Genomic DNA, 17,781 nt, shown 5'->3' on the forward strand with positions numbered 1-17,781 from the left:
CTATTAAAAAACCAGCTTCCAGCGCAATTTGAAATCGAGTAAGAAGAATCCAAGCTCCAAGCGTGATGTAAACCAAACTTGCTGGCCAGTTATCATTACTGTTCAAGTATTCAGGGTTTGGTGATGACATTGGTGCTGACAATGAGACAAATGGCTACAGATTACTGGGATCACCAATTATTGGTTTTGACCCATGTCCTTTGCTGGGTTATGTGGCAATAATTTGGATTATCGTGAATTCACCGAGCTCAGGATTGCCCAGTCTATCACAGAGAACTGACTTTATTCCAGTCTCTTATCACCAAACATTTTATCTTGATGCCAACTAGATCCCAAAGTGACGGCTTACTTCTCTGCAAGAAAACCAGTCACTAGTTGGCCATTAGACAATGGATGTGTGGAATTTTGCTAATTAACAGATTTTAAAACACAAGTTATCATAAAATGTAATGACATTTCTATGAACACTTAAAAACAAAATCTGCTTGATGCATTCTTCACAAGAAAGAAACTCAGGCTGTAAAATTCACTGCCACAGCAGCCCAGAGGTGTTAAAGATGACAGTGGTCTGCTCAGGTCAGCTTCCAGCATGACCTGCACTTATTGACGTGTTCGGAAGGGCGATAGTGCGGGCATCTCCTGAGTGCACTGGAAGTAAATAGAGTGGGCAGACTGATGTTGTTCTATTGAGGTGCTTCAGACTTTTGTTTGCTGCTGAAGAGTTAGTGGAAGTACTGGGAACTGTGTTGTTGGAGGACCACACACAAGTTCTTTGACTCAGAAGGGAGTGATGCTGGACCTTTGCCAGGAGTGGAGTGGATTTTAAAGGCCCCTGAGTAGAAATCTTGCTCCCAGTCATGGGGACTATAGTTGCAGGTCCTTTTGGGCTGTTACACGCCTTGGAGTGCAGCAGGGAAGTATTTCACAGAGCGAGGAGCTTGAGGGCTTTCAACACAAGGTGTTAATCATGTAGGGGCTTCAGAGAGCATAAGCCAGCAACGGTATTTAAGGCACCTCTGCTTCACCAAGCGTCTGAACACTGAATTGTGCCATCTCCTCAAACTGGACCAAATATCAGCCAGCATGGTAAGGATGCTGGTGGCCATTGAAGTCACTGTGGTTTTCAATTTCTACACTGGAGGATGCTTCCATGCTGGGAGTGGCAAAATCATCAATGTTTCTCTGCACCAGGGAGGTCACTGAAGCTTTGTACACCAGGAGAGCTGACTCTAAACAGAGAGAAGCAGGAGAAGAGAGCATATCACTTTGCCAGAACAGTGGACTTCCCAAGAATAGCTGTGTGCTCAGTTGTGTTTCTGTGGGTATCACATCTTAATGAGGAAACCGGAAAGGGTTCCACTCCCATAATGTGCAGATGGTGAGTGTTCAAGCACAGCCCATCATGTTGATCAATACCCACCATCTTGGCAGCTATCACAGTGCTTTTATCTTGTGCCACTCTTGTCATCTTTGAGCTTTCACGTCTAAGTAGAGAGTGGCTGATCGGCAACAAGGGCTACCTGTTCTGTATGTAGGTAATGATTCCCCTCTGCCCCCAACCACACAGTAACAGTGATTCTGCAGTGAGAGTAAAAATGATGGAGAGATTTTGGGATAGAATTGATCTGATATTGTTGACTAATATGGAGCCAAATGTGGAGCAAGGGGATTGATGAAGAGGAAACTGGAATTGGAAGAGCAGGAGTGGCAGGGTCATGGAGGATTTTTAAAATGTTATATATTGGGGTTGAAAACAAAGAAGTTTGACCAGAAGTGTGATAGGATGGTGTTTAATTTGGGACAGAACTTGGGTGGCAGAATCTTTTGGGTAAGTTGCAGTTAATGAAACATGTAACTAGGGAGAGCAGTTAGTCGAGTGTTTTGCTAGAAAGTGAATGGGGAGGTTAACATTGCTTTCGGCAAGGATTGAGCCCTGAAGTAGCTGCCATGCACGTATGTAAATAGCCAAACGCTTGTTTCAATTGGCCACCAGGGTTGTCTACAAAACCTTTTGGGTGTCATTTGGGGAAAGGATGCTAGTTGCTGAAATTAGGTCTTAGCGCAACCATTTATAAAAATAAGTCCAATTTTCTACCCCAATGTGTTATAAAGCACCTGCTAGAATGTCTCCAAGTGCTTTATGAGTTGTAATCACTGTTTTGTATACAAAAGGCAGCATCCAGTTTACACATAACAAAATCCCAAACAGCAAGCAAGATAAATAATCAGTTGATTTGTGTTTTGACTTTGGTCATGGGAACAACATTAGCTGTAGGGAAACCTTCTGTCCATCTTCCAGTAATACCATGGTTTCCTTAATGTCCACCTAAGCAGTCAAAGAATAACACTTCCAAGACTAGACTTTATTGTGCATGTCTTGAACTCGTGGCTTAAACACACAACTGTTTGAATTTGCAAGCAAATGTGTTTCCAGCCAAATTAACTGTGAATACGGAAACGAATGTGTAAAAAACGTAGGGTAGGATTCTCCCAAAAAAATTCAAAGTGTCGAATTTGCGTAAAAACGAGTAATTCAAAATGAATTTCCCACACTCTGTGCACTGCAGAGGTCACCAGCGTGAATCTTATGAAAAAGCTATGGGTGGGGCCTATTCCCATTGGAGAGGCCTGCAGCATAGCACTGAGCGGGCCACTGCGCGTGCACCTATCTGTCAGAGCGGAGTTTGGCGTATGCACGGTAGCCCCTCAATGCTGGCCTAACAATCGCTATTTGTGAACAGAATTCTCACTCACCTGAAGAAGGAGCTTAAGGCTCCGAAAGCTTGTGGCTTTTGCTACCAAATAAACCTGTTGGACTTTAACCTGGTGTTGTTAAACTTCTTACTGTGTTTACCCCAGTCCAACACCGGCATCTCCACATCATAACAATCGCTAGTCAGCTCAATCACTGGCCAGCCCCACGATCCCTGCAATGATGTCCCTTTGATCTGAATTGCCCCCATAATTTTGTTTTCAGTGTTACTGAGGTATACTGTGAAGCAGTCTGTGTGTGTGTGTGTGTGTGTTTCACAATAATTTCCACAAAAGATTTCTACTTAGTTAAACACACAAATAAACACCATTTTTAGGCAATAGTCCCTAATCTATTTTAAAAATCCATTAATATTACCACAAGGCACACCTATTGCTATAGGAGAGGCATTTCACAGAGCTTCACTCTCCCTTTCATTCCACAATGGAAATCCAAGGCTTTATACAAAACCCTGCTTTCTGGAACAAGTGGATACTTCTCTGAGTTTTCTGGAGATGGCTCACTTTGCTTCTTGCACAGCTCTCTCAGCATAGAGAGAGCTGTGAAAGCTCTCATTAGGATCTCACATGGTCACTATCTAACACAACTTCCAATCTTTCCTTAATTTTTTTGTGAAAGTTATTGTAAAACTAATTCTTCACTTTGTAATTATAATCTTTTGTTTATAAATGTTTAAATTTAATATTTAAAATTTCTAGAAGTGGTATTGGATTTTGAACTCCTGACTTCAGTACATGTATCTTCTCATCATAATAAAATACAAATTAAATATCATTGTGTTTACCTAAGTTCCCCTTTGAGATTTGGTCAGCCCAGCAATTATACCTGCCATATCATAACACTAAACAAACCTGAAGATGGCCAAGACTTCAATAACAATACACATTCTCCTTGTTTGAGCATTACTCTGATGGCAGACTTTAGACTAAACACAAAATCACTGCCAATGTAAGGAATAAAAGTAGAAAATACTCAACAGGTCATGTAGCATTTGTGGAAAGAGAAAAATATTTAATAGCTGCGATTACTTTCCTTCCCCGCCCCAGGTGCAAGTTGGTATTAGGAGGGTGTAAAGTGAGATGGGATTGCAATGGGAGGCTGTGCCACCTCTGCTGGTATTTTAACAATGTAGTACAGCTCTCAGGCAGCCCACCCATTCTTGGACCAATTGTAACCCTTAAGCAGCCAATTAATTTTATTTTACTATCAGTAGTAGTCACTGCTGTCAGTGCCGGTGCTCAGACTGGAGGGCTGCTGGCTTTCTGACCGGCTTATAGTTCTTTGGACATCCTTCCTCATGGAGGCTGAAGCCACGACCTCAGGCAGTTAACTGCCTGATGACCATAAAGTTCTGTCAGACCTTCCTGGGCCAACAGAGGTGGATCTACCCCTGACATTGTCTCCACCTAAAATCCCAATGCAAGAGGTTGATGACCTTTCATCAGTACCTGGCCTGAAGTTTCTCTCTCTACAAATGCTGCTTGACCTGCTAAGTATTCATTTTATTTCAGACTTCCAGCATCTGCAGTATTTTGCTTTTGTATCAAGTAAGTATTCCCTAAAACCTTCGCTAGTGATGGATTTTAAGGAGTGTTTCCAATTTTTCTTTTACAAGGGGAATGTAAGCTGTGCTTACTGCAATAAGGTGAAATTGCAATTACTACTACAATGCTCTTAGATGAGTACTCAGTAGTTTCTGCTGGTGTAAGTTTTAAATAGAACGTTGTATGCTTTTGTACTTAAGGCAGCATTATAGGCTTATTTCCAGCACAATTACCTGTTGAGGGAGAATTACAGCAAATTTCACTTTTAGTGCATCACAAGTAGAAATGAGGCAGTGCAGCTGTGTGAGGTTCTTGGCTGGCAGAATTGTGAAGGGAATTGCTATTTTATTGAGATTTTGCTGACAGAAAGTTCAGTGCAATGGGGATTGCTTTGAGTACTCACCTGGCTCTTTTTTTTAATGGAAAGGAATGAACAGGAGCATGAATGTCAGGTGGTGGCTCTGGTATTCTGTTTAGATTCATTTCTACACGCTCATTGCATTTTGCAGGGCTAGATGCAGAACTTGGCAATTATTGCAGGGCAATGACTCCAGAGCTGAGATTTAGTATAGAGGCATTTGTAGAGCTGTGCTGTTTGCTTCATGAATTCAAACAACCTTAAGCGTAGGGTTGGCATCTGGCAAGTTGACCATGGCTTTCAATATTTGTTCCTTCAGCTCATTCTAAACCTGAGCAGGGACAATCAGCAGGGTTAGCCGTGTCTGCTGATCATTCCTGCAGAAATTGACAAAAATTCATGACTCATGAAACAATCACCTTCTTTCCCACTATCAGTCACAGCAGAATAACAGGGCTGCCTTTTTCACTTGGGCTGTTAATTTTACAAGACTACAACCATTTAAGTGCTCAACCAGACCCTTAACTAAAATGCAATAGCTCACATGAACTGTAAGACCATAAAACATAGGAGCAGAATTAGGCCACTCGGCCCATCGAGTCTGCTCTGCCATTCAATCATTACTGTTATTTTTCTCATCCCCATTCACCTGCCTTTTCCCCATAACCCGTGATCCCCTTATTAATCAAGAACCTATCTAGCTCTATCTTAAAGACACTCTATGACCAGGCCTCCACAGCCTTCTGCAGCAAAGAGTTTCACAGATTCACCACTCTCTGGCTGAAGAAATTCCTCCTCATCTCTGTTTTAAAGGATCGTCCCTTTAGCCTGAGGTTGTGCCCTCTGGTTCTAGTTTTTCCTACTTGTGGAAACATCCTCTCCACATCCACTCTATCCAGGCCTCACAATATCCTGTAAGTTTCAATAAGATCCCCCCTCATCCTTCTAAACTCCAATGAGTACAGACCTAGAGTCCTCAACCATTCCTCATATGACAAGCTCTTCATTCCAGGGATCATTCTTCTAAGAGATTATGCTCCATAAATGTGCATTGTGTGACCAACAGATCCATTTAGGCTCTCATGTATTGATGACACATGGAATAGGATCTTATAGCCAGATGCACCCCAAGACCAGAAATTCCCGCCCGAGATCAACGGACCTTTACAAGGTCTGCCGAATTTTCTGTCCCCCCTGCTACGATTCTTGTGGCAGGTGGGGTGGTCTTACCTCTCCATCACATTTGTCAACCCTTGCATGGATCTATGATGTCAGACTATTGTCTAACATCCAGTTTTCAATTAATCGCAATTTCCTCCAGTGAAACATTTGATAAACTGAAGTCATGATCGTTGATCCTTACACAAACTCCATTCCCACATCACTGACTTCATCCCCCTCACCAGCCACTCTCTCAGTCCACACCAATATTTGAAACCTTGACGTCCCGTTCAACTCCAAAATGAGCTTCATATCCTCGTTATCACAATAATAATCTCATTCCATTTCCGTAATTATTCTCTTTCCACTGTTATCTTAATACCTCTACCACTGATATCCTCATCTATGCTTTTGCCAGACTCAACCAGTCCAATTCCTTCTGGCCCATGCTCTACCCTGTGTGTACTTTCACACATCAAAATTCTGCTGTCCATATCCTATCTCACAACATGTCCTACACATGCATTGCTTCCTTGCTGACCTACTTAGTACCTTGTTTTCTAAAGCCTGAAATATAAAAGTCCCATCCTTTCAAGTTTCACTCCTCCATTATCTCATACACTGATTAGCTAGGTTACTTTACAAGGGTTTCTTCTGAATATTCTTTATTATTTTTGGATTACTTTGATTAATGCAGTTGCTCATTGCATGTCTTCCATGATGTTGCGTGGCTGTGCATGGTAAATATTCTTACCATGGGGAATTATGCTTAGAACCCAAGGGAATAGGGGAGATCCTAAATGAATACTTTGCATCGGTATTCACGAAGGAGAGGGACTTGTTGACTGGGAGTGTCTCAGAGGGAGGTGTTGACCCGTTAGAGAGAATCTCCATTACAAGGGAGGAAGTGTTAGGTTTTTTAGGTAACATTAAAACTGACAAATCCCTAGGGCCTGATGGCATCTATCCTAGACTGCTCAGGGAGACAAGAGATGTAATTGCTGGGCCTCTGACGGAAATCTTTGTCTCTTCATTGGACACAGGTGAGGTCCCTGAGGATTGGAGGATAGCGAATGTGGTACCGTTATTTAACAAGGGTAGCAGGGATAACCCGGGTAATTATAGGTCAGTGAGCTTGACGTCTGTGGTAGGGAAGTTGTTGGAGAGGATTCTTAGAGACAGGATGTATGCGCATTTAGAACGGAACAATCTCATTAGTGACAGACAGCATGGTTTTGTAAGAGGGAGGTCGTGCCTTACAAATTTGGTGGAGTTTTTTGAGGAAGTGACAAAAACGGTTGACGAAGGAAGGGCCGTGGATGCCATCTATGTGGATTTCAGTCAGGCATTTGACAAAGTCCCACATGGCAGGTTGGTTAAGAAGGTTAAGGCTCATGGGATACAAGGAGAGGTGGCTAGATGGGTAGAAAACTGGCTTGGCTACAGGAGACAGAGGGTAGCAGTCGAAGGGTCTTTTTCTGGCTGGAGGTCTGTGACCAGTGGTGTTCCGCAGGGCTCTGTACTGGGACATCTGCTATTTGTGATATATATATAAATGATTTGGAAGAAGGTGTAACTGGTGTTATCAGCAAGTTTGCGGATGACATGAAGATAGCTGGACTTGCGGATAGCAATGAACATTGTCGGACAATACAGCAGGATATAGATAGGCTGGAAAATTGGGCGGAGAAATGGCAGATGGAATTTAATCCAGATAAATGCGAAGTGATGCATTTTGGAAGAACTAATGTAGGGCAGAGCCATCAAGAGTATAGAAACACAGAGGGACCTAGGTGTGCAAGTCCACAAATCCTTGAAGGTGGCAGCACAGGTGGAGAAGGTGGTGAAGAAGGCATATGGTATGCTTGCCTTTATAGGACGGGGTATAAAAGCTGGAGTCTGATGATGCAGCTGTATAGAACGCTGGTTAGGCCACATTTGGAGTACTGCATCCAGTTCTGGTCGCTGCACTACCAGAAGGATGTGGAGGCTTTAGAGAGAGTGCAGAGAAGGTTTACCAGGATGTTGCCTGGTATGGAGGGTCTTGGCTATGAGGAGAGATTGGGTAAACTGGGCTTGTTCTCCATGGAAAGACGGAGAATGAGGGGAGACCTAATAGAGGTGTACAAAATTATGAAGGGTATAGATAGGGTGAATAGTGGGTAGCTTTTTCCCAGGTCAGAGATGACAACCACGAGGGGTCACGGGCTCAAGCTGAGAGGGGCGAGGTATAACTCAGATATCAGAGGACGTTTTTTACACAGAGAGTGGTGGGGGCCTGGAATGCGCTGCCAAGTAGGGTGGTGGAGGCAGACACGCTGACATCGTTTAAGACTTACCTGGATAGTCACATGAGCAGTCTGGGAATAGAGGGATACAAACGAATGGTCTAGTTGGACAATGAGCGGCACAGGCTTGGTGGGCCGAAGGGCCTGTTTCCTGTGCTGTACTGTTCTTTGTCCTTTGTTCTATTCCCTTGTGGTTGCACTGCAAGAATGCTGTTCTATTTATGATGATTATGGTTCAGTACAAAATGACTTCCAGGTTATAAGAGAACAAATTGGTTGCTTATCTATTTTGAACAGATACCTGCCATAAAAACATCTATTTTAGTCTGAACAGTTTATTAAGGTCAGCTTGCATGCCTCCGTGACCACTGCAGTTTCAGAAAAGGTTTGTTCCTAAACCTTTAGCATAAGACACTTTGGGGAACAGTGCCCTTCATTTTATGTTAAACCACTGCCTTTTAAGTCTTGTTGCAATACTCTGTTTCAATTGCAGCATTTTAAAAGGGCTGTTAAAAGCATTGACTGTTTACATTTTATAGCAATTTCTCTGAACTAATCACTCTCTCCTGCAGATATTTAAATAGCTCCTTATTGCAGTTCTGAATTCATATATCTGTTGTTGCTCTATTGGCCAGTCAGCCATGCATATATCCGATAGCGTGATTTACTCCTGCAACATTTTGTTACATTACAGGTGCTATATAAATGCATGTTGTTGGTGTTGTACTGAAATCAGTACCACATATTAACGAGCAGAGGAAAATGCATCTAAAAAAATTTAATGAACCGATTACTGTCTGGTTGATGTTACAGCAGCAATTTCCAATCTATGGATTCTTAGAGCACAGACATGTGGTGTAAAATCAAAGTTAGGCATTTCAGTCTATCTCGCAAAACCCATGGAAGAATTGAGTGAATTCTCAAAAAATAAGTAAATCGACAAGCAATGACTCAAGTAACAAAATATCTGGTAACGGAATATTTGAATACAGCCTGATTCCTTGGCATGAATTTTATGCCCCCCTCCTGCCATATATTTAAAGGTAGGGGGCATGTAAAATAAAGCGGCTGGCCAGCCCACTGCCTCCTCCCCTACAGCAAGCTGGCCCCCATATTACAGGTGGAGGATAAGGCCTCAGGCAGCCTGCACACATCCTTAAGCTGATTGAGATTCACAAGTGTCCCATTTTAAAAATTCATTCATGGGACATGGGCGCGCTGGCTGGCCAGCATTTATTGCCATCTCTAGTTGCCCGGCGACAGTTGAGAGTCAACCACATTGCTGTGGCTCTGGAGTCACATGCAGGCTAGACTAGGTAAGGATGACAGATTTCCTTCCCTGAAGGACATTGATGACCAGATGGGTTTTTCTGACAATCGACAATGGTTTCATGGTCATCAGTAGATTCTTAATTCCAGATATTTCTTTTATTCAATTCAAATTCCACCATCTGTTGTGGTGGGATTCAAACCCAGATCCCAGAACAGTAGCTGAGTTTCTGGATTAATAGCCCAGTGATAATACTACCAGGCCATCACCTCCCCATAACATTTAAGGACTTTTATTGACATTTAAGGACCACCTTTATGGGCATTTAAGGACCACCTTCGTCTTTCACTGCAATAATGCAAATAGCTGGGGCAAGCAGGGGAAAGTCAAGTTGCCTGACAGGTTTCACAGCATGGAATAAAAGGCAGGCAAAAAGGAGTCCCCTCCCCCAAGATGATAATCCCCTTTGTGCTTCTCACCTCCTCCACCAAGCCTTTAAAACCTGACCTCTGTACACCGTCCCCCATCTCACTGGGGTCATGAAAATGACTCCAACTAAAATGCCTGGACTTACCTGAGGTCCATCTTCAGTTCTTCTTGGGATGCTATGTAGTCCCAGCAGTGGCCACTACTGTGTTTGGCATTTATAACAATCGACAGTGGTCTTGTGGTCTTAGACTTTTAATTCCAGATTTTGATTGAATTCAAATTTCACCATCTGCCGTGGTGGGATTCGAACCCAGGCCCTGAGAACATTACCCTGGGTTTCTGGATTATTAGTCTGTGACAATACCACGTGCCACTGCCTTCCAAGAAAAATAATACATGGTCAAATGCCTTTTTAATGTCCTGAAGGTGTAAATTTTAAGTGTTGCGGCTGATTTAGGTCAGCTGGTTTGTTGAATGAAGTCAGATTTAGAAGGCGTCGTAATTATTATGAGATCTCAGTTTGCTGGGAACTTTCTGGTTGAGTTGGCTCTTCAAACTGGGTGACAATCTTTTTCCAAAAGAAAGAGTGCGAGGGGGGACAGTGCGAGGGGGGACAGCTTGTTTTCTTCTGCTGAAGACTTTGTTGATAATGTCTGTATCACTTGCGATCTCTCTCAAGTGGCTGAGCAGTCTTGCCTTGAAACGGCCATTGTGTATTTTTAATTCTTTCACGGGATGTCAGCATCACTGCCAAGACCAGCATTTGTTGCCCCTCCCCAATTGCCCTTCAACTTAGTGACTTGCGAGGCCATTTAAGAGTCAGTCATTTTGCTGTGGGTCTAGAATTACATGTCAACCAGACCAGGTAAGAACGGAAGGAATTTCCTAACCTAAGGAACATGAGCGAACAATTTCAATTGTTTTTAACAACAATCAACAATGGTTTCATGATCACCATCACCAGCCATTCCAGATTTATTTGTTATTAATTGAATTTCAAATTTCACCAGCTGTCACGGTGGGATTTAAACTCATGTCACCATTGTATCAGCCAGGTCTCTGGATTGCTAGTTTAGTGACATTACCACTACAGCACTGTCTCCCCTTAACTTGCAACAGGCTTAGGCTGTGTCTGTCCTTGGAGCCATTGTTTCAATATCCAGTACTTTGCATTTTTAATGTCTCTTCTTTAGACAATTATGAGTTTTGATGGGAGTCTGGATTATCGAAAATGTCTCTCTCTTCACACTACGCTGAGGGTGATTTATTTGTTTCTCACTTTCATGTTGGAATTTGGCTTTGCATTTTTAAGAAGTTTGTTCTGTCTCAGTTCAAATTACAAACTTTCCAGTCAGTTGAAAGTTGAAAAATCATATCTGCAAAAGTAAAGGGACAGAGCCTGTGACATTTTGAGTTGCAGCTTTTCAAAATTCTTGAATTCTTTGCAGCTGACATATCAGAAGGAGCACGTCTGGTCAGCAGTGGATCTATTGGAAACATCACTTGAAACGTTCCTTTGGCAGAAGGAAAATTCCATGAGTTGAACTATTTAAAAGTCTCAAGAGAAGCAAATAAACTGTTTGGGAATGTCAGAAGCACCATGTGATATCCTCAAAGATAGTTAAAAGTTTGGGAGCCATTGCTTTTTAAGCCAGTCCGCAAGTGGTTTGTGTGAGTAAGCCTATGCTGGAATCACTTGCCAAGTTATAACACTTCAGAAACAGGTCACCCAGTCCAAAAAGTTCAAGCCGGTGTATATGCTCCACAGATTTCTCCTGAAGGCCCTATTCATCTATCCCTCATCTTCTATATCATTCTGCCTCGTGTGCCTATCTAGCTTTCCTCACTTTCATCTCAACTACTCCCTTTGGTAGCAAATTCCATATTCTAATTACCCTCTGGATAAAGATGTTTCTCCTGAATTTCCTATTGATTTATTTGTGGCTGACCTTTAAAGGAGATGACAGCCAAGAGCGATAGATGGCAACAACTGGAGAGTTGGCCCAAAACAAGATTAGATAGAGAGAATTTGTCAATGACCTATGATCCATCAAGGAGTGAAAAGGCTAAGAAGAAGAAGTCTTTTATTTCTGGCCACTAATTTTTGTCTCACTCACAAAAGGAAGCATCTTCTCTACATCTGCATTATGAAACACTTTCTTAATCTTAACCAACCCAATCAGGTCACCCCTCAGACTTATTATTTTAAGAGAGAAAAGTTCCACAGCCCAGTTAAATTTTTCCAAAATTCTCTTTTCTGGTAAGTTCCTGGCCCATCTAAGAGAGGGTAATCTGTGACACAATGCAGCACAACTGCTTTAACTATGGAAAAGGGAAAAATACCACTCATATTTGTCACCTAGTTCTGCTGTAATTCAGTATTAAACCACAACCCATAGTGGAGCCTGTGTTGAGGGTCAGCAGTAAAGGTGTGGCTGAACAACATTAGCAGCTGAACATTTGGAACAAAGCATAGAATCTACTCAAAATACACCCAATGGATGACCTGAAATAGGTGTTTTGAGAGACTTGTGGAGCAACTCCATACTCCTCAAAGAGGTAATCTTATTACACTGAAATTTAAATAGGAGCCACAATTCCCACATCCAACTTTTCCCTCAGTTTTTTGGTTGCAGGTGAAGGGTTGGCTGCCTGTCCAAAGTGTGCATTGAGGTGGCAGTCTGCATCAGCAGGATGTACAAAAATGGACAGCCCATCATTTTTAAAGCACAGTCAGCATGTTCTGTGCAATTGGAGGTTGTGCATCATTTCTGGTCCAAGATTTGTGACATTTTGACAGATTAAGGGTTACACTACTTTTCATATTCAGAGAGCTGTTACACCTCAGAAGGAGGCCATTGGCCACCGTATTTTGGTGAGGGATCTGGGATAGGTTTTCAGAATGAATGCTCCATTTAGGATTTATTTTATATCTAGTTTCTAGGAACTTTTGTATCATTATTTACTTATGCCGAGCTTGTGATAATTATTCAGTACATCAACATGAATACCTGGTTGCAATAATTATCCTATGTTCAAATGTCATTATTGAGTTGTTACCACAAATACTGGTGCAGCATAACTGTATTAAGGAGATTTTGCTGTGCAATGGGTTGCGTTCCCTGCCTCTGAACCTTAAACTCCGGGTTAAAGTCCCACCTCAGGTCTTGATGACCAAGGAAGGTGCATTCATAATATGGCCAAACAGATTGAATGTTAACATGCAAATTCCTTCAACATGCCAATGGCTGGCAGTAAGAGTGGGAGAGACTCCTGGTCAGCCATGTTTGATGCAGAGTAGTGCCCCTCAAGCTATAAGCAGGAATTATTAACTATGGAAACAGATGAAAGTCAACCTTAGTGCACCACTAGGTGTGGGAAGAGAATTGAAATTGGAATAGACATCTGTATAACCATTAATTACCTTTAGTGTAATTCTAGTACATGTCTGGCATTTACTGTGTATGACTGCTTGGTTTTCAATGCATTTATATTTGTCACATAGCTTGTATAAATATATCTGAATTTTTTTTTTCTTACAGTTATTAAAGAGGAACTGTACCGCAGGTAAAACTAAATAACATTTGTTTTTAAATCTGTACTTTTAACTGCCGCATGGTTGTATAATTTTCTGAAATTGTTCCATCTAAAATGATTCATTTTAACGTTGCACTAGACTCGATATTCTAAAACCGATAATGTGGAATTTCAAGCTAAGTAGATTGGACAGAAATTTCCAATGATAACAGTAGGGAATGTTCAGACATTTGCAGCTGTTGCATTTTGGGACACTGTGGAAGTCCCAAACTGCACACAGGCACAGTATTTACTAGGACGATTAAACTTCAGAATAGCACTGGCTGAGACACGATGAGAATATGTCTGATACTGAGACTTGGGCATGATGCACTATATGTACCCAGATTTACTCAATCCTTCAAACGTTATTAATGCCAGGTGTATCAGACAGTGATCAACAGCAGGTCCTGCATAGGAAAAGGCTAAAAAAACAACAATGCTTACCCTCGCACATCTCAGACAATGGTCACCGTCCCTGCATGCCTGATAATGCCAACTGACAGCATCCCTGATAGTGTTCACACCCCAACAGTTCCAACAATGCACACACACTCGAGCACATCCCAGATAATGCTCAACTTTCCAGCCTCCCCAATATGATATTCACCCTGCCTCCCTCAACCCTGACAAGACTCACCTCCCTGCACCCATTATAATATTCACCCCCTCCTATTTGATTTGATTTATTATTGTCACATACATTAGTATACAGTGAGAGTATTGTTTCTTGCATACTATACAGACAAAGCATACCGTTCATAGAGCAGGAAAGGAGAGAATGCAGAATATAGTGTTACAGTCATAACTGGGGTGTAGAGAAAGATCAACTTAATATAAGGTAGGTCCCTTCAAAAGCCTGATAGCAGCAGGGAAGAAGCTGTTCTTACGTTGATTGGTACATGACCTCAGTCTTTTGTATCTTATTTCCAATGGAAGAGAGAATGTCTGGGGTGCGTGGGGTCCTTAATTATGCTGGCTGCTTTTCTGAGCGGGAAGCGTAGACGGAGTCAATGGATGGGAGGCTGGTTTGCGTGATAGACTGGGCTTTGTTCACGGTCCTTTGTAGTTTCTTGCGGTCTTGGTCAGAACAGGAGTCATACCAAGCTGTGATACATCCAGAAAGGATGCTTTCTATGGTGCATCTGTAAAAGTTGGTGAGAGTCGTAGCAGACATGCGGAGTTTCCTTAGCCTCCTGAGAAAGTAGACATTGGTGGGGTTTCTTAACTGTAGCGTCGGTGTGGACGGACCAGGTCAGGTAGTTGATGATCTGAACACCTAGAAACTTGAAGCTCTTGACCATTTCCACCTCATCCCCATTGATGTAGACAGAGGTATGTCCTCTACTATGCTTCCTGAAGTTGATGGCTATCTCCTTCATTTTACTGACATTGAGGGAGAGATTATTGTCATCATATCAGTTCACTAGATTCTCTATCTCTTTCCTGTACCCCGTCTCATCATTGTTTGAGATCCCACTATGGTGGTGTCACCAGCAAACTTGAAAACTGAGTTGGAGGGGAATTTGGCCACACAGTCATAGGTTTATAAGGAGTATAGTAATGGGCTGAGGATACAGCCTTGCAGAGATGTTGAGGATAATCATGGAGGAGGTATCATTGCCTATCCTTACTGATTGTGGACTGTAGGTTAGGAAGTCTAGGAACCAGTCGCTCAGGAAGGAACCGAGCCCTGGGCCACGGAGTTTGGAGGTGAGTTTTTTTAAGAATAATGGTGTTGAAGGCTGAGCTGTAGTCAATGAATAGGAGTTTGACATAAGTGGCTTTGTTATCCAAGGTGAGTGTATGGTCAGGTAGATGGCATCTGCTGTGGAACTGTAATGCTGATAGGTGAACTGTAGTGGATTCAGGCAATCTGGGAGGCTGGAATTGATCAATGACATGACTAACTTACGCTCTACCTATACTCACCTCCTTCGCACCCCTGATAATGTTCATCTCCCCCGCACCCCTGATGATGCTCATATCCTCCTTCATCCCTGCCAATACTCACCTCCACTACACCCCTGACATTGTTCACCCCCCTGCACCCCTCTTTTGCTCCTCTGGCACTGCTCACTTTCCTCTTACACCCCCTGTGATTCTTACTCTTCCTCCCTCACTCCCTGACAATGCTCACCCCCCTTTTGCAACATCCCTCCATCCCCCCCACCAACAAAGCTCATCCTCACTCTCTCCCTCTCCTGCATCTCTAACAGTACTTACCCTTCTGTACCACTGGAAAATGCTCATTATGTTTCATTGTGTGGTTGGGATCTGGAAAGCGATTTTGGGGAAGTTCTATTCTCCAAAGAATGTTGCTTGATTCTTGTTTTTCAAAACCATTACTTTTTATTTATAGAAAATACTTACACATTTGGACTGCTACACCAGATTGGAGCTTTTCCTCCTTGCAGATCTCTCTTACGTCTCAGTCATATGATCTGACATCATTGTTATATCAGCATCGTGTATGCTTCTGATGTTAACCCTTTACTCTACGCACCTACCTCTCTCCATTGGGGCCCCTCCCTCCACTCATCTCACCTTCCAGAATCCCTGGCTTATGTCTGGCCAATGTCAGAAGAGTCAGCATTGTCGGGTGGGATGTGTGAATGAGCATTGCTAGAGTGAAAGGGTCATGAGTATGTCCAGAGGAGAGATGAACATTATCAAGGATGCAAAGGATGGATGAGTCTCCATTGGTATGCAGGTCTCACCATCTCAAACACAGGACAAATGAAGATTAAACAGTTTTGATAAATAAGCATTTTTTCATAAAAATTCAAGAATTCTCAACCCTGTTCTAAAGCTCTGAACAGGGCTAAGTCCTTGAGTTTGGTTGTTCTATGTATTTAAGCACTTGTTCACACAAAAATTGTTTAAAAAGCAAGGGAGAAACAAATTTAATCTGAAATATGCGGAATTAAAAATTGGGAGACTCTGCTCTTCAAAAGTTAATGAATGTTGACCAGATAATTGGGTATAGCTCTTGGTAAAACTAAGCAATCAATTTTGCTCCTAACTCACTGCTTTCAATTTTTAAAATATGTATTTTAGGTCACCAACAGACTATATACAAGCACGCCAAGTGTCAGGTAATACTCACAATAAAGTCATATTTAAAAACTTATACGTATGGTCATGTAAATGAAAGCAACTGAGAACATTTTACTTTTGTATGTCTAGATCTAACTGCAGATCATTTAATATCAAAAGTGCATTTGATTACCTTTGGAGAAGAGAAATCTTTCTGGTAGACTTTAATTTCACCATCTCAGCGTACAGTGAAGTGTATGGTAAAGGACAAGATTATGACAGTGTTACAGTCATAGTTTGCCGGGATTTTATGCTCGAGCGAGACTCGTAAAACCTCGCCCAAGACCAATGGAGAATTCCATTCTGCGAGCCTCGTCCATCCCGATCCCAGGACAGGCAAGGTGGTAAAATTCCGGCCAGTGTGTCTCAGAGTCTTGAGACTAATTTCAGTGAAGCAGAGAAACAGGTTTGATAATGGTTTCTAAAGTCCTGAAGGATTCAGTGCTCAGCCAAATCTCCATCCATTGCAGTGGGACCAGAGAATCCCAGCTGCAGGTGAGTTCTTGAGGCAGTGATGAATGGTCATCAATTAGAATTGTCATTAAGAGAGTGAGGAGAGAGGCTAGAAAAACAATTTTATGCAAAGAACAGTTAGAGCATGGGATGCTTTGCCACAGTGAATAGTTAAGGTAGAAACCATTAAATATTTTAAAGGAAGAGTAGATCGTCACTTGGAAGACAGAAACCTACAAGGGTGTGAGAACACAATGGGATTTATTTTAGCAAAGGGCTTGTAAAGACATAATGGACTGAATGGCTACTAACTTCTGTAATTCTAAAATATCTAGCAGTAAAAAGCACGTTTGGTCTTTTCTCACCTTGTTTATACTGCATTAAAATAACCCCTCTGTGCTCTTTGAAATTGTTAAGTTTCAAATTGAATGAAATAATGCATCAGGAATAGTTCTATACAGTTCTGTTGAATAAAATAACTTTGTAAGTCATGTCTGCATTGTAAACACATGTTGGAGATGGTGCTTTTGATTAAAAATGTAAGAAGCACATTAAGAAGATCAAAATCTTTTCACAGAGTAATACCGAATAATGTGAAATAACATTTGATAAATGTAATTAAAATCATTGGCAAATATTTAACTAGTCACTAATTGTACTGTGCAATTAGCTAAGGTAACCAACCAGAGTCCACAAGGGACCATAAGCATTTCTCTCTGTTAGAGAGAGAGAGAAGTGGCTATAATGGTTGAGGGACACCATTTCACATCATACATGGGCAGTCACATCAAGGTAAGAAGGCATGAAGTGTCATAGCCAGTATGGGGATT

General features: G+C 42.0%; 1 protein-coding gene across 1 annotated transcript in view; it reads left to right on the forward strand.

Annotated features, from left to right (window-relative positions):
* The window catches only part of hepacam2 (HEPACAM family member 2), a 104,744-nt gene that overhangs the window by 65,567 nt on the left and 21,396 nt on the right, over positions 1-17,781 (forward strand). Inside the window, exons 6-7 of the mRNA XM_078227876.1 lie at positions 13,366-13,390; positions 16,460-16,497. Coding sequence (XP_078084002.1) covers positions 13,366-13,390; positions 16,460-16,497 — 63 coding nt within the window. The remainder of the gene's footprint in view (positions 1-13,365; positions 13,391-16,459; positions 16,498-17,781) is intronic.

Source organism: Mustelus asterias, chromosome 2 (genome assembly GCF_964213995.1).
Source record: "Mustelus asterias chromosome 2, sMusAst1.hap1.1, whole genome shotgun sequence".
Classification (NCBI taxonomy): domain Eukaryota; kingdom Metazoa; phylum Chordata; class Chondrichthyes; order Carcharhiniformes; family Triakidae; genus Mustelus; species Mustelus asterias.